The following is a 24967-nucleotide window of genomic DNA, read 5'->3' on the forward strand; positions in this document are numbered from 1 at the left end:
ACTCACGACATCACGTGACATCGCGTGACGTATCGCAACTTTTTTCCCCATTCCCGGCAATGGGGTGAGCGTGATTTCAGTATGATGCATCCGGCCCGCGGGCCAGCAGTTTGACGTGCCTGGTCTATTGTAAAGACTGGCAAAAATGAATATTATAGCCTTTTTTCAGATCTGTTAGTCATCCCTACCAATTTCACTCTAAGTGATGTGTCATGACATATCGCAACTTTTTTTGCATTGCTGGAGCTGGGGTGGGCGCGGCCTCAGCATGATGCAACCAGCCCGCAAGCCGGCAGTTTGACACCCCTGCTCTAAATCATTTTAATAAACTCGGAACTTACGTGCGTTTCGGTCAGAAAATAAAACTGAGACTGGCTAAGCCACTGGTATTTTTCAGAGGTAATACATTCAGGCACATCTCTTGGAACAAAGACAGCCCACTGGACTTTCCCTTTGCAGACATTCCTTTGGATACACAAGGGCCGTGGTTCGCTGGGCTTGAACACAAACACTAAAGCAGAGAAGAATATCTTTAGCTTTTAATTTAAATTAATTTAATAATTTAATTTGTATACCGCCCTTCTCCCGAAGGACTCAGGGCGGTGAACAGGGCAATACATAATAAAAAACAAGATACAAAAATTAAAAAGTAATTAAACAGCAATGCCCGTAATAAATTAAAACACATTAAAAGTTAAAACCGATTTATAAAACCCAACCCCATCCCATCAGACCAGGCCAGCTTGTTCAAAAAGGAAGGTTTTGAGATCGCGCCGGAAGGAGCGAAGGTCGGGGGCCGTCCGGAGCTCAACCGGCAAGCGGTTCCATAGGTCTGGTTCCATAGGTTTGAAAACAACCGTCTGTTTTTCTGACTCAGAGTTGAACTCATTGAGTTACAAAGCCACAACGATCCCAAGAGCATGGAGTCCCAGCCTTGATATTGCTAATCGATCTTGTATAAGGCCAACTTAACAATTAATCTGGCAGGAAGAGCCAAACCGCCTCATTATAGTTGTGATAGTGTGAGAAAACCACTGCCAGATGACACCTCTTTGATGAGAAATAAGCTAGTTGAGCCTGCCCCAACTAGTCCCATTAATAGACTGGGACTCATAACTCCTTGAATTTCCAACTATCATGCTGGTTCAAAATCCTAACCTCTAGATTTGGAGAAAATCAAGTGGAGATGGCTACTGTTCAGGAAAAGGAATGGTAAAAAAGATTCTGATTTTTTAATATGGCCTTCACTCCTACTCACCATGACAGTTTCTTAACGGGATTCAGACACAGAACTCTGTACTTTTTCTCTTATTTTCTCAACCAAAATGGCTTGTTCATAAAGTGAAACAGTAATATTATAAAACTGGTATCAAGATTACTAGGTTCTCTTTAAAAACATCTTTTCTTCCTCTGTAGTAAAAATCTGAAAACCAGAAGCTGCTTTAACACTAAGAGATTAAGTAATAACTAACAGATAGATATCCCAAAAGGAAATTAACTCCCTCTATATGTAAGAAACCTTTATTCCAAATACAGTGAGTAATTGGGTTTTGATCCTAAGATAAAATTCATTTCAGAAGTTCCACCATTAATCAATATTTGGCAATTATTCTACCTCAGCATCCCTCTGTACTTTACACATATTCAAGAGGCCTCTGCAGAAAGGTCAGGCAGTATCAAAGCAAAGGAAAAGATTGAAAAACTAACTACGCTGGATTTCCTGTAAGTTTTTGGTAGGATCTAAGTTTCCAGGTTCAGCCTAGTTAAAAAGTTTGTTTTAAGTGGCATTAAATCTAAAATATTTTTCTAGGCATGATAATACCACAACTGGGATCAACCATTCTACACAAAGTAGAAAGGCCTCTTTGTTCTCACCATCTGAATATTCTGAGTGCTGAGAAATTGCGACAATATTCTCAGACAGATGATCAGGCTGAAGAATGTTGACACGTAACTGGGCACTCCATTCCACTGAAAAGAAAAATAATCAGGTCAGTAAAAAGAACCACAGACTATGAAAAGAATTATTTTTTTTCTAGGAAGGGCACAACTTGCAAGAGGGGCAGATTCAGTTCAAATGCAACTTTCAAAATATTTTGAGTAGGGTCTGCATAAGGGATGAGACTAAGAGGGTGTTCCACAATGATGGCTGGCCTAAGGTTACCCAACAGGATCTCAAAAGTGTCCTGAAATCCATCAATCACATTTTGGCCACCATCAGCTCTAAAGATTGTTTAGCTCACCTGGAAAGGAGGGACCATACATAGCCCTGACAGATTCACATTTTGAAATAACGAACTGTTCGAACTCAACTGATCATATATTTCACTATTAGTCTTTTTCAGATTAATAATAAAATACATTAAAATGTGCTCCAGTAGACAACTGGTTTTCTCTAAATCCATTGGACAAAGACAGATTACACTTTGGCCAAGAGTAAAAACAGACAAAAAAGCATAATTTTCATATAATGGTTACTATTTAGATCCCTTTAACAGAGAGGTCCTCAACCCCTGGGCTGTGGCCCACTACCAGGCCGTGGCCTATTCCCAACCCTCTCCTTCCCCCCCACCCGGCTGGGCCGCCAGGTTTGGGGACCGATGGTCTAACACCCTAGTCTTCTCAGGTTGTCAAGAGAGACCTACCTGCTCAATGTTTCAGGGCTAGGAGATGGAACGTTTTCTACTGAGGCACCCAACTCTGCTGGTCCCCCTCTTGTTTGATTATTAGAATATTTTGTCTTGTGGCTTTCAGATATTGTTTAGTTGCCTGGATTTTTGTTAATCATTTATTTATTCCTAAAATATGTCTTTCTTCCCAACTCTCCAGCAGCTCCTCAAAACTCTTCTGGAAGAACTTCCAATTCTCTGAATTTATAGGAGGGGGACAGGCAGCTATCCCTCTCCCAGCTCCACTCCAGGCTATCCACATGTATAAGTGTCATTGAGTTTCCCTCGTGTAGGACTAGCAAAATAACTCTTCCCGACAGGATTACTAACAGCATCCTAAACTAGACTATGGAATAAATTTGCTGATGCTAAATTACTCATTTCAATTTGTATTTAATGTAAAAAAATCCATCTAATTTTATGTAATTAGACTTCATGCATCTCTTTAACAGCTTAGTTTTAAGCAGAACAACAATTCTGGCCATTTGTCAAAAAGACACAGATTAACTCAGTATCTTTTGGCAAATGTACCACAAATGAATAATAGGTGGTAGTTAGTAACAGTAATCCAGTGCATGTGCTAGTGCAGGGGTAGGCAACCTTGGCTCTTTTATGACTCGTGGACTTCAACTCCCAGAATTCCTGAGCCAGCATGACTCAGCTTGGAAACTCTCTTTTCCCTCAGCATGGCTGGCTCAGGAATTCTGGGAGTTGAAGTCCACGAGTCATAAAAGAGCCAAGGCTGCCTACCCCTGTGCTAGTGGATTAACCTGCCCTTTATTGTTAAACATTTACTGGAAGGATTTTTCTTTTCCCAGATGAAATCAAAACTGATTGGTTTTGTTTGCACTGACCCCTTCTTTCAACTGTTGTGTTACTGTAGCATAAAATTCCAAGGGAGAAAAGAGGATGCAAGAAGTAAAAGCAAAGACTTACATGAACAATTCAGCAAGTTCCAGCAGCACAAGAAGCCACTGCTGGTGGTGCCAAGGAGATATTTGGAAGAAATGAGCCTCCCAAAGCATAGGGTCCTAAAGGAAGGAAGAAAGGAAGGAAAGGTCAGAATAGTTGCCCAACTCCAAATCCCGCCAGTAAAATTCACTGCTATATTCGTCAGCATCCAGGATTGAAACTGGTGGAAAAAGAGCTGATCGTCCCCAGCTCAGTGAGATATTTCATAATATGACCCCCCACACACACTACATTATCCAGGGTCTATCTCAGAAACTCACTTCTCAAATTTGGCTATAAGACTCTTATGCTGACCAAAGATATACTTCCAAGTGATATACTGTATGCTCAACAGCAACTTATCTATTATGGTTTGGAGAACAACGGTAAACAAGAAGGTCATCGAAAAAGTTCCTGCAAAAGGAAGGACATCCCTGATGTTCTGGCCAGCTGGACGTTCAGAAGATTAGCCAAAGCCTTCCAATTTCACCACCGAGCAACTTTATGGCCTTTTTAACCTACATCTCCTAGCAGCGACTATATGTACAGACCTGGGAACAAATTCCATTTTACAAGCATACAGTTCAAACCTCCTACAGCACTCAAGCAAATGTTTACACAGAAAGGGTCAAGGAAGTCATTTGGGGAGAAAAAGAGAGAGCACCTTCCGAGCAACCGGTTCTGTTGAAACCATTCCAGATAACACTGCTCTCTGCAAGTGCTGACAGGCAGGAGGTCATGATCAATTTTAGAGGTTTTCTGAAACCGTCTTGCTGACGGAACAGTAAATTAGGAGGAACTGGCTTTGACTACCGCAGCAACCCAATGCGAGGAATTCAAGCAGACTGAGGGCAGAGAGAGGCATTGAGAACTATAGCTGTTAATTTACCTATTTAAGAATATTGTATCACAAGTGCTCACACTTAAAAAGGGTGGTCTATTTACTGAGAAACACAAATGCAGCCACAGTCCTCAATTATAATGAATTGCTGATTTAATCATTCCTGTTAACCAGGCTCCCTGTACTGGATGCAGGAAGTTCAGAAATAAATACAAGAGAGGGCCCAATGGCTTTGCTTGTTATTCCAATGCGTATTTTAGTTTCATAGAAGAGCAATTTTACATTTTTTTTAAGCTCAACTTTTCCCCATTATCTCTCTTCCCCCATTTTATTCTTAACCAAAAGGGTCCTGATCTAAGCTAAAATTATACATGCTGCATGTGCTGTTCCAGGCACAGAAAATGAGTTAATTTACGAAGACTGTTGTCTCTATTGTCAGATCCTGTTCTAAAATGAATTAGGGCAGGCTGTAAGCCGAGAAGAGCATTTCAGACACACTTTTGAAAACTGCAACACTACGCTTGTCAAATGAACTTTTAAAAAAGTCATTTAAATACTAAATAAGCAAAGCTGTAAGGCCCAGAAGAACAAGCATACAACAAGTACATACGTTATCGTCCCTGGAGGATGGCAGAAAGTGCATTTTAAATCCCATGATTCAGAATCCCACAGGGTGATTGTTTTGTCAAAGCTAACAGCGAGTAAAGAGCCATCTTCAGAGAAGCAGCAATTTGTAGCTCGGTAATTATGATAGCTTCCCACAAAATCGCAGGTCCAAGTTACGCTTTCATCTGTTGGGGTACACGGATTTAGGAAAAGGCATAGAAATGTTAGCCGGATGGCATGAAAAAAAATCGTGTGAGAATTTTAATTTCACAAATTTGGTCTGGTTTTCTTGTGAGGCATTCACTTGCTCCTTTCCTTGCAAGAAAACTCCCAGTTCTTTGCAACGGAGCAATACCAAACTAATGTGGCACCAACGAGGCCCCATTTTCTTTTTCCACTGGAAGAGAAAGAGGAGAGTTTAGTCCATGTCGATAGTCCAGCGGAGCAATTCCACGCAAACCGCATGCTACTCTCTCTTTTTCTGAAGCAGGAAAAGCCACAGATTGCTGGGGAACATTTCTGTCCAAGAGGCAGAAATTTCTGAACCAAGAGACCACTGTGTGGGAGTAATACTTGCCATGGCAAGCTAAAAAGTGAAGAAAAAAACCAAATCTTTGCTATTTAAGTTTATTTCTACATAAAATGGAATCTTGCTAAAAGCACGGCCATATATAAGTGACGTATTTGTACTTTGTTCAAAAAAAAATCCTAGGCTACCAGCCACAACTGCATAGGTTTGCCTGATGCAAACATAAATCCACAGACAAGGCTTCTTAATAAGATATTTGCAATCACTAATTTGTGCCCAGGGCTGCAGTTTTTCTTGGTAACCATCTCCTTTCAGACCACATGGAAGAGAGAATTTAGTGTCATGAAAGACACAGTACATTTAATACAACATCTGGATATACCACATCAAGAAACGAACACACAAGCAAAAAGACCCAAACACTACACTCAAAATAGCAAGATAGAAACTTCTTCAAATAGGTGCTCCTACCTGCCACTTTAAATGCCCAGATTATGAAAACCATAAATAACTTTCAAGTATAAACAGCACTCTTTGCTACAAGAGTAGGTATTTTACACATGGAAAAATGCAGAAACTTAAAATTAAGGGGGTAAACAAAGAATCTTACATCTCCACAAAAATGGTCCCATAAAGATCAGCAAGCTTTCATGATTGAATGTAAAGGGATAAGAAAATACTACAGTTAAGAGAGTTCCTATCCTATCCTAGTTGCCATCAACTAGGCACAGGACAAAGAAGTTCAATCACAGCTACACTAAAGTCTTTTTCTCTTGTAGTATATATGATTTTATTCCAGTTGCAAAGTTTGCAAATGGTCAAATTCTACTGAACATAGAACAGTTAAGTGACAGAGTCACGTCTCTCTACATAGAGCTAATTTCTACCTATTTAAATACATATATACATACATACATACATACTCCAGAAGGAAACAGAAAAATAAAAGTAAGTCATGCTGCTTATCTGAGTTTTAGAAATTTCATAAAGATTCTTTTTTCTTTAGCCTTCAGCACACACAACGGCCTTTTACAGATTTAGAGAACCAACCAGGAAATTGTCACCTGCACTGCAATCAATCCTCAGCTGTTCCTCAAATTCCTCACGTTCATTAAAAAGCCCAAACTGAACACTTTATTCATGTTGCAAATGAATGAAGGCTACTCTCCCCATATTACTTACTTTCACTCTCTTTATCCACCAGCAGCATCCAGACCTTGAAGTGTCCATCATTGCTGGTTGTTACCAGAGTTGGGGTTACATTTTCAGAGCCATCTGTGCCACGGAAACACATCGCTGTAATGCAGTCCTCATGCGGTGTATTTATTCGTGTGTTTAGAGTAAAGCTAACATAAAAATATATATATATATTAAAGTATTCTCATAAAGTAAATGGGCTTCAAGGCTTGTAATATTATGCTGGCTTGATATATGACATATTTAATTCTGAACAATGATCACATCAAGTAAATGGATGGCATAATTATTGGATATTATAATTTCCAATCGATGGTGTTGCATTTTTATCCTCAAATAAAAGCGGTACATTCTATACTACTGTACCACTGATAGAAACAGTCAGTGTAAGAAACGGATCTGGTTATAAACCATCAAGATATAAAACGTGGTAGTTGCCTCTGAGTTGAGCTTGACTCCTGATGAATTACACGTAAATATCCATACAATTGGGGGGATGTGGCACAGAACTGCTTTGCCATTATCTTATTTTGAAGTGTTGTTTCAACATTCCCATTTACATTAAATAGCCCTAATAGAAGCGTGTATCTTTCCTGTACGGTAACACCCTTCTGTCGAATTCATATCCTCGAACATTAGAAAGAGGCTACAGCAATGTAAGGCTTCTAAGACCTCTCTCTACTTATTGGAACTAGGAGGTGATTTATAGATATCACTGGAATTGTCCAACTATCAGAAATCATCTGTTGTATTATGTTAATTATATAAATGGAATGGGAATGAGAAATAAGGTAGATTGCCACTAGTTCCATAAATTTCATCATTCGGTTTCCTAAGTACTCCGCTGATAATTAGTATGGTCAACTTAGTGCAAATGATATACATTTATACTTGGACAAAAATAGAAGCCAGAATGCAAAAGTAGCTGAAACGCTGAGAACACTGAGAAGATGCTCCACTAGGTAAGTTGGACTTCAGTTCTTTGGCTGTTTTAGCTGGGAATGCAGAGAGTGACCAGGTTAAGATTAATTGGAGGGTCAGCACATAAGTCACAATTTTTCCCCCTCAAAAAATCTATCCCTCCCTGAAAAAAACGGTGTTACTGCCCACTTGCACTGTGTCATGAAGTCAGTGCTCTGCTTCCCTGGGGCTCAAAATAACGCTGTAAAAAAATGCCAATCCTGAAAAAAATGACCCGTCCTCGGGCTCATGAGACACTTGAAGTCTTGATATTCATTCTCCATGCCTAAAAGCAAAATCTATGCTTTAAAATGATCTCGGGGGCATGTTACTGCCCTGCAAGGTAGAAGCTATAGGAGTACGACTCCCTTTGTCCAGCACAAATTCAAACATGTTTACCTTTGTGTCTGCTCACTGTAGGCCCAGAGCTTCAGCTGCATCTCAACCTCACTGCCGCTTCCTTGCCGTTGCTCCACAGTAGCCAGCCAGTCGCCTTTGGAATGAAACGCAGCTTTCAGTAAGTCAATCTGGTCCAGACCCGACTGATGAATATACTCCTGCTGCACAACATCCAGCTGGGCATTTCGGAAAGAGGGAGAGGCAAAAGAAATGTTTAGGCTCAGGTACATTTGGAGGTAAAGAAGCCAAGAAATTAAAAGACGCTTGCTCCTGGCGAGGAAAGCCATGGCAAATCTAGACAGCACACTAAAAAGCAGAGACATCACCCTGCCAACAAAAGTGTGTATAGTCAAGGCTATGGTCTTCCCAGTTGCAATGTATGGCAGTAAAAGCTGGACCATAAGAAAGGCTGAGCGCCAAAGAATCGAGGCCTTTGAACTATGGTGCTGGAGAAGACTCCTGCGAGTCCCTTGGACTGCAAGGCGATCAAACCGGTCAGTCCTAGAGGAGATCAACCCTGACTGCTCTTTAGAAGGCCAGATCCTGAAGCTAAAACTCAAATACTTTGGCCACCTAATGAGAAGGAAGGACTCACTGGAGAAGAGCCTAATGCTGGGAAAGATTGACGGCAAGAGAAGAATGGGACGACAGAGAATGAGGTGGCTGGATGGAGTCACTGAAGCAGGAGGCGTGAGCTTAAATGGACTCCAGAAGATGGTAGAGGACAGGAAGGCCTGGAGGAACGTTGTCCATAGGGTCGCGATGGGTCGGACACAACTTCGCAGCTAACAACAACACCACATTTGGAGGCAAGTCAAAATCAAATCAGGACCAAAGACTTTGCAGGAGGTATATCCATCTTCTCTAAACTAAGCAATATCGGTAGTTCTTGGCTTACGACTCTTCGTTTAGTGACCCATTCAAAGTTACAACAATTCCAGAATTGAGTTGAAGTCCACGAGTCATAAAAGAGCCAAGGTTGCCTACCCCTGCCCTAAGGCCATCTGATCAAAATTCAGATGCCTGGCAATTGACTCGTATTTATGACGGTTGCAATGTTGTAAATTGCAGGGCCACGTGATCGACTTCTGCGACCTTCTGACAAGCAGTCAATGGGCAAGCCAGATTCACCTAACAACTGTGGAAAGAAAGGTTGTAAAATGGGACATTAACTTAACCACAGTCTCACTTAGCAACAGAAAGTTTGGGCTCAACTGTGGTCGTCAGTTGAGGACTACCTGTACAAGGAAGGAGGCAACCTAAAATTAGGGTGAGTCAAGGAGGCATAGATACCAAAATGCGCCTTGCAACATTCACCACCATTCTTTAGGATTTGCTACTAAGCATCTGTAGTTGGTGTTCTTTATAAAAATGAACAATTGTTTCATTCCATTATACTGCTTGCTCAGTAAGATCACAATTTTGGATGATCTCTGTTATTTTGCATGTTTTACATTGTATACAATGCAACCCTTTGATGAAAGTATTCAATTCCAGCCCATTTCAATTTTGATGCTTAATATGTTCATGTTTCTAGCTGTTTATTCGTTTTTTTTTAGTTTTGTACACCAACAAGAGTCCGCTAGAGTTGGGCGGCCAATATATTTAAATAAATAAATAAATAATGATGTCTGGTCATTTCACCTCATCTTTCACTGTGTTAAACAAACATAAGATTAAATTAAAATTTCAAAATAGTGTTAGATTAATGCTATACATTAAACTATCTTGTACCAACTAAGAAGTTTAGGAGGTTACTAAAATCAATAATTAACTACAATATCTTATATGATTCTTTATAAAATTCTTTTATAAAGAATTCCATCTTTAGGTAGAATTAAAATTCATTAATAGTTTTCAAGTTGAATTCTTATTTGTTTTTCATACGTACATTATGGCTTGGTGCCATAACATACTTTGCTATTATTCTATGGATGGAATTATACATGTTTTCAAGTGAAAAACATAGCTACCATATGCAAAACTAAATTACAAAGTCTTAGTCACAAATAGTATACAAATAGTATACACCTGAAATCCCATACTTCCAGTCCTCCCTGGAATACTTTTTGCAAGTCTTTCACTTACAAACTTAACAGCAACAGTTAATTCTACTTTTTCTACAACAGCATACATGCTATGAAATAAATTATCACTGACATTGAAATCAGTTCTGCCTTTTATTACCATTTAGGAAGGGAAATATTTCCAATTATTTATCCAGGTTTTTTAATATTTTACTCTTTATTGTTTATTGGTGGGTTTTTTTTAGAAAATATATATTGTTGCCACTCCTATCCCACAAATACCATAAAATGATAGAACACTGCCTTCAGAAAGACTGAAGCAAGTACATACAGTCAGCTGAAAGAAGACTGAACATATGAAGCTACCTTAGCCCACGATCCATTCAGGCTCATCTCTTCAAACTAGCAGTGTTAGAACTACTTTCCTATTGTCTACAGCTTCTTATTCTTTTAATTAGGCTTTGCTAAACATTCTGCATGAAAAACATATAATCCACTAGTTATCTTACTATCCTTTCTAGAGTAAAAATAAGAGGATATATAACTATTACTCTCATGCAATGGTAAATTATAGGACTGCGTTTTGAATTTTTTTTAAAAAATAAATAAATAAAAAGGCTTGTCTTACTGGTCGTAAGGACACAGTCCTTTATCACGCTTTTTCAGTGACTTCCATTCAAAGCTTTTGCATACCTCTATGTATAACTCAACCATCAACGTCACTTTGTATCACCATATTTCTTTGCTTGGTATAGAAACTCAAGAGACTTTATTCTCTTTAAGCCCACTGTCCATTAATCCTAATGGCATTAGTGACTTCTACTTATATATTTATTTATTTATTTATTTATTTAATTCCATTTATATCCCGCCCTTCTCCGAAGACTCAGGGCGGCTTACAAGCTTAGCAGTAGCCTTCATTCTATGTATATGCCTGCTTATTAGGGCTTTCGCCCCCCCCCCAAGCGGCATTATTACAAAGTCAGCTTAATTGCCCCCAACAATCTGGGTCCTCATTTTACCTACCTCGGAAGGATGGAAGGCTGAGTCAACCTTGAGCCTGGTGGGACTCGAACCTGCACTAATTGCAGGCAGCTGGTGTTACTTAAGGAGGCATTAGCCCACTGCTCCACCAAGGCTCTTTGAGTCTACCTTTGAGTCTACCTTTGAGTCTACAGAGTCTACCTTTTGCCCCCATATCACGTGGCCTTTTCCAACGTCAGCAAAGCTTACCCTGAAGTTCAGTACTTCACCTTCTTCCTTTTCACTCTGCTTATCACATCACCATCCCCGCTCCCAATTCATGTCATCACACAACTCATGGCTACCCCATACACAGAGACAACTCCCTTAATTTTCACACAAAAAATCCTTCCCACAGCACCAATGTACTGCTCACCCTGCCTTGTTGAGTACCTTGAGGATGGCATTTAAAAGGCATATATTTAACAACTTGCCTGGTACGTAATTAGAACAACCCATTAGCAACCTTGGAGTCTCTTCTTCTTTTCCACTATCTCCTTGAGTAGACAAAGAGAAACCTACTGCTAAGTTCTAATATCCTGATATTAGTTTACCTAATAAAATATTTTTTTCAGCTTGTTATGAGGGCAATACTGGGTATTTTCCTTCTCAGCTGGTTGAATGGAAACACAAGCTCATTTGTAAGCTAGTAACTTCCCTGAATTTACAAGGCTTTATCACATATTCACTAGTTTAACTTACATTGTACAATAATTTATCATTTTGCAGTGAATAGAACTGCAGGTGTCCAGGCTTGCCATTTAGAACTAAAGCTTTCGTTCTTGGGTCAACTATCAAACCAGTCTTGACATCACTGCCTGAAATAAAGAAAATGGTATGAAGCAGAAGGGCATTTCTTCCTAAAACACAAAAAACAATTCCATCCCCACCCTCACCCCCCCATCCCCAAACCTTTACCCTACATACCTTTGATTAATCCTTGAATTACTGCAGAAACTTTCAGGTTGCTATGTATGATTACTATCTCTGTGTATAAAAAGAAGTTAATAAACGTAAGAAATAAGGCTCACAGAAGGTAGAGAAAGGTTATCATCTACAATTGGACAATTCAGAATATCTGCTAGATCAGAAGGTATTTCTGTTAGTGGGGGGAAAAAGAGCTTGCTTTTGAGGGCTGTTTAAATCTTGGCAGCATTTCTGTAATTAGGCTTGGAAGAATTTGGTGGAAGCGGCAACCTATAGTACTTTGGTTGAGCAGCTTTCACAGAGGCCAGCAAACCTCTTTCTAGGACAGGGGTGTCAAACTGCCGGCCTGCGAGCCAGATGCGTCATGCCGAACCTATGCCCACCCAAAAAGTCGTGATACGTCACGACACGTCACGTGACGTTGCGAGTTTGACACCCTTGTTCTAGGATAAGGCTTCGAAGCTAACCAAATGTCAGGTGACCTCAAAAGTAGCCCACTGTAATGCATAGCTATTCTCGAAGGCCGTTCAAAATTAAAATTACTTTAGAACAGGGAGGCAGGACCATTTTGTACTGTAAGTCACTGTAAGTAGCTAACTCCCTCCTGTGCAGCAACATTGATCGGTATATGTAGCTACCAGAGCTTGACAGATTTCAGCTTCGGTTGTCTAATCCAGGGCTTTTCAACCAGTGGTACGGGTACCACCTGTGGTACATTGGCACCTAGCAGGTGGTACGCGACCATCCTAGAAAAGTGGTAGTGGGGGAGGGGAATGAGCTGAACCAATGGCAGCACCGCACAAGCCTGAGCGAGAGATGGCTGGAGCTGCAGGGCAGTCAGGGCTCAGTGGAAGCGCCAGGATCAGTGCTTCTTCGGGGCTGTCAGGACTCAGCGGAAGCTCCAGGATTAGCGCCAGGCTCCAGCTGGAGCTCAGCGCTGATCCTGGCGCTTCTGCTGAGCCCAGAAGAAGCGCCGATCAGCTGGAATGTTGCAGCATCTCCAGGGTCTTGTGATTTACATTCAGACACTTGGCAACTGATTCATATTTATGATGGTCAGTGTCCCAGGGTCATGTGAAGTGACCAAAATCTGCTGCAATCACCCAGCAGGGGGGTGGGGAATAAAAACCAAACATCCCCCCTCACCCCCGCTGCCAATCCTCAACAGAAATGCTCACAACAATGAAAACCTCGGATAGGAGGAAGAGCACCGCCGGGCAGGCAGGCAGGTGTCTTGCTCAGCTGTGGCTTGGGGGGCACTTTTTTCAGTGCCATTGTAACTTCGAACAGTCACTAAGCGAACTGTTGTAAGTCGAGGACTAGCTGTACTTCATCACTTTTTTCCTTTTTTTTTTTTGGTCATCAAGTTTTTGACACCTTGCTAGGCGACTGGTGGTACTTGGATATTGCCATATCCTAAAAGTGGTACTATGGGTGAAAAGGTTGAAAAGCCCTGGTCTAATCAGCACAGTAAGTTATGGAAGCTGGACTCCAAAATATCTGGAGGCCCAACAGCTCCCCAGTGCAGCATTGCAGCAGCCATAATTTTGGGACCAAGTCGTGGAAGGAGGGGGGAAGAGGAAATCTGCTGTAACTCTGAAGGGTCATTAAGCGACCAGTTGAGGACTACTCGTATATTACAACAAATTTCCTATGTTAAACCAGACATGTCAAACATAAGGCCCGGGGGCCGGATCCGGCCCGCAAAGTGGTTTCATGTGGCCCACGAAGCCATCCTGGAAATAGTGAGGGAACGGCCCCCACTGCCTTGGCCCTGGCCCAGAGACCCTCCTTCTGCCAGAGACCCCCAGATCTGTCCCACTCCTGCCCAGGCCCCCATAGGCACCCTTGATGCGAACGATGTAGAGCTGGCCATGCCCACCCAGTAGGCCATACGCACTCTAGCCACGCCCACCCAGTAGGCCACACCCATCCTGGCCATACCCACCCGGCCCCCTGAGAGCAACCGCAATGCTGATGCGGCCCTCAATGAAATTGAGTTTGACACCCGTGTTAAACCAAAAAAACATTTACAAATCTTCCCAGTTTGGCCTTACTGTTATCGGAATGTGAAGTACAAAGAAGAGTTCCATCAGGTGAGACAGAGATATGCTGTATCGTGGCCCCTAAACGAGGCAAGAATTCCTTTTTAGCATCTGACCCATCTCGCCACTGAACCAGCACAGATTCGATCCCACCACTCAGGAGACTAGTGCCTGTTGTCCCAAACAAAAGAAGAAGAAAAAAATGAGTCAAGAGGGCGGATGAATCTATTAACAACCAATAAGAGAATAACTTATAATAACTTACAGTAAGAATAACAGATAAGAAGCCAAGAATAACTGAGCAGCTGTTCTCAATTGTTTTCAATGTACTCCAGTGATTTAAATTATTTTACGTTTATGCCATTGCTAATAAGAAGTAAAGCCAACTCTTGCTTTGGCTGAGCAGCCTGTACAAGTATTTGGAGCCTACGAGGTCTTGTCACACTAAGTGGAATTAAAAAGGGCAATGAGACCACAACCTTGCACAAAACGCCTGAGGAATGAGCTCAGTGAACTGACTCCCTCCAAATTGTGCAGCGCTCTGTGTGGTAAATGTCCTGCTGGAAAGGTGTATAACAAGCATATGTTTTTATCTCTGTATATAACAGGTCTCACAAACCGAAATTCCACTTCTACAATGCTACAGTTAACATTTGCTTTAACAAGGGATTAAGGCTTTTCTTTTCACGTAAGAAGCAGGATTTTCAAGCCAAACCTTACACTTTGCTTACGTTAGCAGAAAAATATGTTCTGCTGCCACACAGCAAAATTCCTCCTCTTTCCTGTTCAAATAAGAAGCCAAGAATAAAATAAACACCACAGGGGCCACCTCAAGTGCTTGGCAAGGTCCAGAATTTTCCAACCGAGACAACTGATTTTCCCCCGGCTACTTAGGAAATGGCTCAGCCTCCCTGTTCACGTACACTGACATAAAACAGGCATAACCATTTTGTTACCTTGCCATTAATCAACCTATAACCGTGATTCTGTTTTTGCTGTGAACCCATTTCTAAACCCTCGTCTTTGATAGATTTACAGGTAGTCCTCGACTTACAACTACAATCGAACCCCAAATTTCTGTTGCTAAGTGAGGCATTTGTAAAGTGAGTTTTGCCCCATTTTTTGACAGTGGTTAAGTGAATCGCCGCAGTTGTTAAAAAGTCAGTAACGTGGTTGTTAAGTGAATATGGCTTCCCCACTGACTTTGCTTGCCAGAAGGTTGCAAAAGGTGATCACATGATCCCGGGACACTGCGACCGTCATAAATACGAGTCAGTTGCTAAGCCTCCGAATTTTGATCACGTGACCATGGGGACGCTGCTATTGTTTTAAGTGTGAAAAGCGGTCGTAAGTCACTTTTTTCAGCATCGTCGTAACTTTGAACGGTCACTAAATGAACTGTAATAAGTCGAGGACTACCTGCATTTAGTATATCAAACTGTTTTTCTTATATGTTTTTTTTATTAGAGTTTTACAAAAAAAAATTTTACAATACATATCCCCAAAACCCACCCGCCCCAAACCACCCCCCTTCCCCCCCACTTCCCAGAGCTGAATACAGGGTTATAAATATAATAATCATATTCTAACTAATATTATCCATTATAAAATTAACCAAATTCATAATGTGCTTTAACTCCCCTTTAACATAAGATACATTCAAATTATTAAAAACATAATAACTTAAACAAAAATATAATCAATACTAATACTAGAATTAATAACAATCTAAAATCTACTCATAAGCTAAATGGAACTTTTTAGTCCCATATTTATTCTGAATATAATCTATCCATCTCCTCCAAACTGAAATATATCTTTCTTGCGAGTGATCCTTCAAATAAGCAGAAATCTTAGACATTTCTGCAAGATTCGATACCTTAAGTACCCATTCTTCTATAGTAGGCAAAGTATCCTTCTTCCAATATTGTCCCACCAGTAACCGTGCTGCTGTTATCAAGTTCAACATCAAATTAACTTCTTTAGTATCACAATCTACAACAATACCCAATAAAAACAATTGTGGAGAAAACTTTATAAACTGTTTTTCTTGTATGTTTGATGCTTTTGTATTACATTTTCAGCAGTCGGCACATTTGCAGGTCATCCAAATGTGTGTGCTTAAAAGATTAGTAGCACACAGAATACTCCGAAATATTCCCTCTTAAAATTGGGCTTTCATAACTCAGGCAATTTTACCTTCTACAGAGAAAGCAAGATCGATAACTTCATTGTGATGCCAGTGCATTGTAGAAAATGTATATTCTCTCTTATGGTTAAAATTTCTCCTACAGGAATAAAAAAACACACATTGAATTGCTCTTAACTTCTCAAGAGTTAAAGAGGAGCTAATATCCAAATCACTTTGGTCAAGCATTAAACCAACCTTTTCCCCAATCCAGTGGTGTGAATTTCTCTCTCTAGCCAGCCAGGGTAGCTAATACAGAGAACTGAGGACAACTGAAATCTGCACATCCAAAGACACTTAAGCTGAAGGCATCGGTGCTAAGTATTTTTAATTTTTCAGCTTGCAAAGTAAAAGTATTTACTTTTTACATTGTACCTAGCCCCTACCAAAGAAAATTCAGGTGAAAAGACATATCTGCTTTCTCAGGTGTATCACTTGCCGGGATGTAAACTACCGTAAAGGGATAAGTAATAACCATTTTTGAAAAGCAAAGCCTTTACATATGAGCCAGAGAAGAGTACAGAAGACAATTGCTCAGGGATGGGTAAGATCTGGAATTTTGAGATCACACCTCTGTCACATACAAAATAGTTGTCATGAGAGAAGTGTCTATTCACAAAGTAAGTGTTACAGTGAATGTGGCCAGTTATAAAGAGCCATTTGCCGAAGGCAACAAGCCTCCATCTATAAGTTTTTTAAACTATCCCATCCCAAGGAACTTTCTGGGCCCAAAGACACTGTTGCAAAATAAATGCACTAGAACATGGTGCCTTGTAGCAACCATACCAGCTTTCTATTTCATTCTCAATAAATGTTTTGAATCAAGTGTGTAGCCAAACATATAATGAAATGCATGTTTTTTTTTCAATGCCGTCAAAAACTATTTTTTTTCTTCACATATAGAAAACATCTGGATTAAGAGCTGAACGCCTCCTGCTGTCATTCACTGATTCATCAAACTTACATAGCTTTGCATACATTTTTTGTCATTAGCCCCAAGAATGATCTCAAAGAAAGTCCCATCACTCAAGACAAGTAATTTTAGCTACAATATCCCTGCAAATCTGAATTCTTTGCCATAAGACTGTCCTCTAATTGCAACAGCCTTCTGGAAAAAAAATTCTTTCCTTTTTATGTTCTGAATGCAGCCCCTCACGCCATATTATTAATCCACATTACCATGAAGGATAATCATCGCCTCTGATTAAAATTTAGGAATGTTAATACATTTAATCTACTATCAGAGGAATCTGCTAGTAGTCTTCCAAAAATGAGCATTATGCTGCTTATTGTCAAGGCTCGTTGTCTTAAGGTTTTATTTCTCTGTATATGATATTTCAAGCTGGGCTTGACAGTATTAATTTTATTTATAGTCTTGTGATCTGTAATGGATTGAATCCCCCTCCATTCTCTTCAGAGTGACTTTTTTTTCTTAATTTGCAATAAATCAGTGCCATCTTGCAATCTGCAGTCAACATATTCTCATCTGACGAGTCTTCAATTCATTGGAAAACAGCTTTTTACCAAGCTCTAGACCAGGCATGCTCAACCTGCAGACTGCATACAGCCCTAGACAACTAGTAATGCAACCCCAAGATCATATAGGGAACGGTTGCTGGAATTGGGTATGTGTAGTTTAAGGAAGAGAAGGGGGAGGGGTGACATGATAGCAGTGTTCCAATATCTCAGGGGCTGCCACAAAGAAGAGGGAGCCAAGCTATTCTCCAAAGCACTTGAAAGCAGGACAAGAAGCAATGGATGGAAACTAGTCAAGGAGAGAAGCAACCTAGAACTAAGGAGAAACTTCCTGACAGTTAGAACAATTAACCAGTGGAACAACCTGCCTCCAGAAGTGGTGAATGCTCCAACACTGGAGGTTTTTAAGAAGAGACTGGACAGCCATCTGCCTGTAGGGTTTCCTGCCTGAGCAGGGGGTTGGACTAGATGACCTCCAAGGTCCCTTCCAACTACTACTACTACTTCTTCTTCTTCTTCTTCTTCTTCTTCTTCTTCTTATTATTATTATTATTATTATTATTATTATTATTATTATTATTATTATTATTATTATTATTATTATTATTATTATTATTATTATTATTATGGAGGTTTGCTATTTATATACATCTAACTACATATGGTTTATATGCAGCCCAGGACAACTCCTCTTCACTCAGTGAGGCCCAGGCAAGCCAAAAGGTTGGACACCCTTGATCTATTCTAGGCAGTACAGTTTTGCCATACACTTGGGTATGCTGGTGGCCAGAGGTTAACACTCTGAGCTTACATTTTTCAGGAAATATGTGCTTAGAAACAGCTGCCCATCCCAAGAATAACGAATGCTTGCCTCACCAAAGACGAATTTTGCCATCTTTGTGTCCACTTGCTATGCAGTCTTCCTTCGGGTGACAGGCTACACAGGTGAAATGGCTGTTCGAAGCATTTCTAAGATTTTTACCTACAGAGAAGCTTCAAAAATAAAAGTTAGAGCTTAGTTAGTTGCAGCTGTTAAGCAGAATTAGCCAAGAAATTAACAAAATTAAAATGCTAACAGCAAGAGCCATCTCCTAACCGGAATGCAGCGTATCTAACAACACAGAGATAGAAGACTGCAATAGCGTCTACATGGGACTACCGTTTGAAGTCTATTCAGAAACGGATTCAGAATATTGCTGTCATCTCTGTATCTATTTTGACATGCATTTCATTTGCTTGGTATTCAGGAGTCCAGCCATCTTCCAACTAAATTATTCGACACTTCTATGTTCAAAAGGTTTGGGAGATAGGAATGGATTCTATGAAGAAGAACATATATCTCTTTTTAATTTCTCCCTGAATCTATTTTCCTTTCTCTTTCATTGCTGTCCCTGGATGGAAATCAATTATGCCAACCGCCGAAATTGAATGGACTGGAGATTCTGGAACATGTAAGGACTGAGTTTGAAAGATACTTGACCTTTCCACATCTTTCTCTTCTAAGAAAGAATTCTAGGAAGGCAAAATAGAAAATGCTTAATCAATATCCACAGAAACCTTTAAAATCTGGGCCAACCAAACAGTGGTAAGCATTTGATCTTTTGCATTTTTTCCCCAAATTGCATGCTGTTATTTAAAGCAAATCGTAACCACAACTCGCAACAAGTTGCCTCTAGGCAAGATGGGCGGTATAAATAAACAAATTCATATTATTAGAATTTTTATTTAAGCATTTTATATATACATCCATCTTATGAATCACAATCCTGGGCAGCTTATAAGCAATAGTAAAATAGTAAAAACAAGCCATTAAAATCCAACAAAGAATCTCTCAATGCTCCTGACACATCTAGGGCAAAAAACATGAGACTTCCCAGGGCTCCATCTCCTATACATAGTAAGGATGTGTTAAAGGCCACCTCTTCCTAGGTTTCCACAAGGCCAGCAGGATAGGGGCCTGTCAAATCTTAAGGGGAAAGGGTGTTGCAAAAGGACAGGGCTGGTTGTCGAGAAGGCACACCTCCTAGGTCCCACTAGACCAGACATGTCAAACACAAGGCCCGGGGGCCAGATCCGGCCCGCGAAGTGGTTTCATGCGGCCCGCGAAGCCATCCTGGAAACAGGGAGGGAACGGCCCCCACTGCCTTGGCCCTGGCCCAGAGATCCTCCTCCTGCCAGAGACCCTCAGATCTGTCCCACTCCTGCCCAGGCCCCCATAGGCACCCTTGATGCGAATGATGTAGAGCTGGCCACGCCCACCCAGCAGGCCATACAGACTTTAGCCACGCCCACCCAGTAGGCCATGCCCACCCTGGCCACACCCACCCGGCCCCCTGAGGGCAACCGCAATGCTGATGCGGCCCTCAATGAAATTGAGTTTGACACCCCTGCACTAGACAGAAACGTTCAAGGGAAAGAACTCGCACCATGCTCACCCTATCCATCTTGTTGGGACAGGAAGACATCCTCAGAGGGAGGTGGCCCCACATGTATCCTGCCCCCTTGTCATTCATGGCTTTAAAGATGAAGCCAGAAACTTCAAAAAAGCACTTTCATTACTGGTTTATAAATAGTTTTTATTTGTAGTAGCCACACATACTTACAGAAAACCTAATCAATTTTAACTGGTTAAATCCGAATTGGATGTTCTTTTTTTTTAAAAATTCAAATCAACAGATTCATCCCTCTACAGCCAAAAGAGGAAGTAAAGAAGAACAACTGATTTATATCGCTTTGGATATTCCACAGTAGTCAAGTTATACTTTTAATTCTCACCTGTAAATCTTATTCTTCTTGAAGAAACAAACCACAAGACGAAGCTTCCAGGCTGATACTACATATTCACCCTGTCACAATGAAAATATAGTTGGAAATTTCAACCAGCTTCAATTTAAATCTTACTTTGCTTAAGCAATTTGTTGAAAATACCACTTTAAGTTGCGAACCGGGGGCTTTAGAATATACGGATGAGTGAATAAACTGTAATAAGCCAAAATCAAGGGGGGGAAAATATAACTTGGTGCAAGGTATGAACTTGGATTTACTTTCTGTCAAGATCTTAAATCTTTACGTCAAGATACTTGTCAAGATCAAAACATTCATTTGACTATAAAAATAATTAGAACAGCTGGGAATGGAACAACTAATAGGGGACTACAAGAGAAGCCCATTAATTTAAAGCAACCCCGGAAAAGTGACCTCATGCACAGAGAGGCAATCTGGTGCCTTGCAAATATTTTGGACCTGCTTTCATCGGCCTCAGTCATTATGACACATGACAACGGATCGTAGAAGTTGTAGAACAAGACATCTGGAAATCATTAGGCTACCCATTCCATTGTTAAAAAGACCAAGCAGTTACGTGTTTGATAATGCAACTCAGCTGTCACTGAAATGAACCGTTTCCACATCACAAGCTGGACGGGGAGCAAGCCTTTAGTCAAGAGGAAAAACTGTAATTTACAAAGTTTACCATGAAGGAACTTTGGGGAAGGAGGAAAGGAAACAGCATGTATGCTGACTGAGACATATAAAGCACTGTTGACTCCCTGAATAGGCCATCTAGTTTTTTTTATCACCCGTATCATAGATATGTGCCCAAATTTTTGCTTTTCTCCTGCAGCAGACTAATCAGAGAGGTAAAAAGAATGATCTGGAGCCTGATTATCCCAAACATTTCTCGGTATAATGTGTATGTTACGCATGTATCCTCCTTGCCAGACAGTAGGCTCAGAAATCCATTCATCTTCTGGTCTACTTGGAGGATTGTATTTATTTAAAACTAAAATAGATTTTTTACAGAGTTCATCGTTCATTTTTGATGAAATTGGTTTACCTCCCAAGGAGGAAACAAAAGCCTGAAAATTCTAGTCCCTTGCCTATACACTACCTCAGAGGTCCCCAACCTTGGCCACTTTATGATTCGTGGACTTCAACTCCCAGAATTCCTCAGCCAGCCATGCACTACCTGACTGAAAAGTAGTGGTGGTTTTAAAAAAAAATACTTTTAATTTTTGACCATTTAATCATCAAAAAGGCAGCACAGATTTTCGGAAAGAGAGGGATGACTGATGGTATCTTCCCATAAGTGACAACAGGGAATTACCAAGCCACTAACCCATCTCCACAGGATCAGCCATTTTGCTACAGCTTAACAATAAAGAAAGTATACATACATCTCTTCCAAATGCAGTACATTTGGGTGACTGGCTTACACCATTTAAAACCATTTCTAGCTCATTGGCTTCCACTTCTTGATCGGGTGTTTTTGGAAGTTTCACTGTCATTAGCTGAAACGTATCTGGTGAAATAAATATTTCTTATTAATACATTGGTACAAATGGATACTAGCTGACAGTAAGATATTAATTTAATCACGACTCGCAGATTAAGGAAGAACAATCAGGTTCACTTATCATATTGAACCAAAATTAAACAGCATTTTATGACTTACTACAATGCATAAATCAGGCCATTTTCTCCTATGGCTTGAATTATAGAACACATTCATTGAACTCACAAGAGAAATTTTTCCTAACCTGCTCTCCCCTCCCCCATCCCCAAATTCTCTCTAGAGCAGGGGTAGGCAACCTTGGCTCTTTTACGACTCGTGGTCAGCATAGCTGACTCAGGAATTCTGGGAGTTGAAGTCCACGAGTCATAAAAGAGCCAAGGTTGCCTACCCCTGCTCTAGAGAGAGATAAAGAATTGGAGCTAAATTTAGAAAAATCTACTTTGGCTTCAGTTTTGGGATAAATTCATCATGCTCCTTCATTTCACCCATTGTGGAAAGCCAATGAACATCACCCTAACCATAAAAGTTTATTAACTACTTCACATGACAGGTCTTCAAATTCCAAGAGCCATATGATTACATTATTCTATTTATACCAAAAGAATGACACATTGATAGGTTGCTTTTTAGATCACTGATTTACAAAAACATCATAATAAAACTGTTAGCATTCAATCGCAGCACTTCGTATTGTTTTTGCAACTTGCTTACCACAAGTATACATCTAAAAATCCTGTCAAATAGTTAGCAATCCTGAGCTGGGGAGAAGAAAATAACCTTAAAATAAAGTCCGTAATTCTGAGAACGTAGGAGGGCTTATACATGACTACTTTTATTTTTCATAATACAAGAGGCAAAGTGCCACAAGCAATGAATTTATTTTACCCTAGCCTTCCATTCTTTAACAAAAGTTTCAAAGAGGTTTACGAGAACATAAGATCTACAGAACAAAATGGACATAGGTCACAACATACCTGATTTTTCATCGTTATGATTTGAAATGATGATAAATGCAGAATTCTCCAAACTTGCCAGGGTGTAAAATGCAAAGAGTTTGGACCCAACAACAAATGTCTGGAAGAAAAGAACACAGCAACACAATACCTCTATTAAGTCTCAGCCAATCTCAAGATGAAATCCTGGCAAGAAATACAATTTGTCCTAAGTTCCAAGCAGCTTCTGAAAGCAGGAGAGCAAGAAAAATACTCCCTGTCCCATATTCCCAATGTGGTTTATTCTTTTGGTTTGACTTGGTTAAAACATAGTTGCTCTTATGCCAGTACAACTGAAATGTATGCCCAATTACAGTAAAATCTTTCCATGATTGTTAAGCACATTATTCAAACTGATTATTTCATTTCATTATTAAGCAGCCTTGAGTTCACTCGATAAAAAGGGATGCCTCCCCCGCCCCCGCATTATTTAAATAAAACACACATAAACAGTATCTGCAAAATTACAGGTAGTCCACAGTTAATAGCAGCAATTGGGACAGGAATTTCGGTCACAAAGCAATGTGGCCGTAAAGTCTGATGTCATGTAACCACATTGCTTAGCTGGCACTTCCTCATTGCTGTCATTAAGCAAATCACCGTGGGTCATTAAGTGAGGACATGATGTGGTCATCATTTGCCACCTCCTGCCAGCTTCCCTATTGACATGGCTTGTAGAAAGCCAGCAAAGAAGCCTGTAGAAGGCGACCATATAACCATTGCAACATCAAAATAGAGCTGGAAGGCACCATGAAGATCTTCTAGTCCAACCCCCCCTGCTCAAGTGAGACCCTATACCAGTGATGGCGAACCTTTTAGAGACCGAGTGCCCAAACTGCAATCCATTGGGTGGGTGTGGCCCATTGGGTGGGCATGGCTGTGGTGGTAACGGCAGACTGGGTGGGACTAAAAAGTTCAATCAATCAATTCCAACTTTGCGAGATCTTTTTTTTTTCCCGCGAGAAGTTGAAACCGATTGAACCTTTTTTTTTCCTGCACATGGTGGCAGGGCCTAAAGCGGAAAAAAATTATAAAACCCAGCTGAAGGCCTAGGACTGGGGTGACGGCGCACATGCCCACAGAGAGGGTTCCGCGTGCCACCTGTGGCACCCGTGCCACAGGTTCGCCACAGCCCTATACCATTCCAGACAAGTGACTATACAATCTCTTCCTAAAAGCCTCCAGTGATGAAGCACCTACAACTTCTGAAGGCAAACTACTCCACTGGTTAATTGTCCTCACTGTTAGGAAGTTTCTCCTTAGTTCCAGGTTCTTCTCTCCTTGATTAGTTTCCATCCATTGTTTCTTGTCGTGCCTTCGGGCGCTTTGGTAAATAAATTGACCCCTTCCTCTTTGTGGCAGCCTCTCAAATTCTGGAATACTGCTATCATGACACCCCTAGTCCTTCTTTTCTCTAGACTAGGCAAACCCAAGTCCTGCAAGCGTTCTTCGTATGTTTTAGTCTCCAGGCCTTTAATCACGTTAGTTGCTGTTCTTTGCACTTTTTTTCCCCAAAGTCTCAACATCTTTTTGTAATGTGGTGACCAAAAATGAAAGCAGCATTCCAGGTGTGGTGTGGTTTTTCTAAGGCTTTATAAACAGGTACTAATACTTCTCATATTTAAGTGAACGTCCACTAGGACAGTATGTTGCCTGCAGTGCAGTGGTGCAGAACATTTTTACCTTCCAGCTGCCTGTGGTACTTTTGAGTAACAAATTTAGCTTTGAAGAAGATAACATATCATAGGGTGTCTGATAAGATACGGATGTGCAAAATGCAACCTTGGTAGGGATAGAGTTCTCTGGTACTCCTGGAATATTCTGTTTTTTCTCATGGCATAAA

The 24967-nt window shown here is 40.6% G+C and overlaps 1 protein-coding gene across 3 annotated transcripts in view; it reads right to left on the bottom strand.

The window, feature by feature from the left end:
• WDR75 (WD repeat domain 75) overlaps nucleotides 1–24967 on the bottom strand; it is a 32548-nt gene that overhangs the window by 3860 nt on the left and 3721 nt on the right. For all 3 annotated transcript variants that reach the window (XM_081336803.1, XM_081336804.1, XM_081336805.1), the window contains 14 exons: nucleotides 23107–23206; nucleotides 22014–22138; nucleotides 20614–20684; nucleotides 18715–18831; nucleotides 16374–16462; nucleotides 14187–14345; nucleotides 12130–12189; nucleotides 11905–12020; nucleotides 8153–8328; nucleotides 6779–6942; nucleotides 5072–5252; nucleotides 3606–3700; nucleotides 1876–1971; nucleotides 342–511 (listed from right to left, as the gene is read on the bottom strand). In XM_081336803.1, the coding sequence (XP_081192929.1) occupies nucleotides 342–511; nucleotides 1876–1971; nucleotides 3606–3700; nucleotides 5072–5252; nucleotides 6779–6942; nucleotides 8153–8328; nucleotides 11905–12020; nucleotides 12130–12189; nucleotides 14187–14345; nucleotides 16374–16462; nucleotides 18715–18831; nucleotides 20614–20684; nucleotides 22014–22138; nucleotides 23107–23206 (1719 nt within the window). The remainder of the gene's footprint in view (nucleotides 1–341; nucleotides 512–1875; nucleotides 1972–3605; nucleotides 3701–5071; nucleotides 5253–6778; nucleotides 6943–8152; nucleotides 8329–11904; nucleotides 12021–12129; nucleotides 12190–14186; nucleotides 14346–16373; nucleotides 16463–18714; nucleotides 18832–20613; nucleotides 20685–22013; nucleotides 22139–23106; nucleotides 23207–24967) is intronic.

This window comes from Vipera berus (assembly GCF_964194415.1).
Source record: "Vipera berus genome assembly, chromosome: 1".
In the NCBI taxonomy this organism is placed as follows: domain Eukaryota; kingdom Metazoa; phylum Chordata; class Lepidosauria; order Squamata; family Viperidae; genus Vipera; species Vipera berus.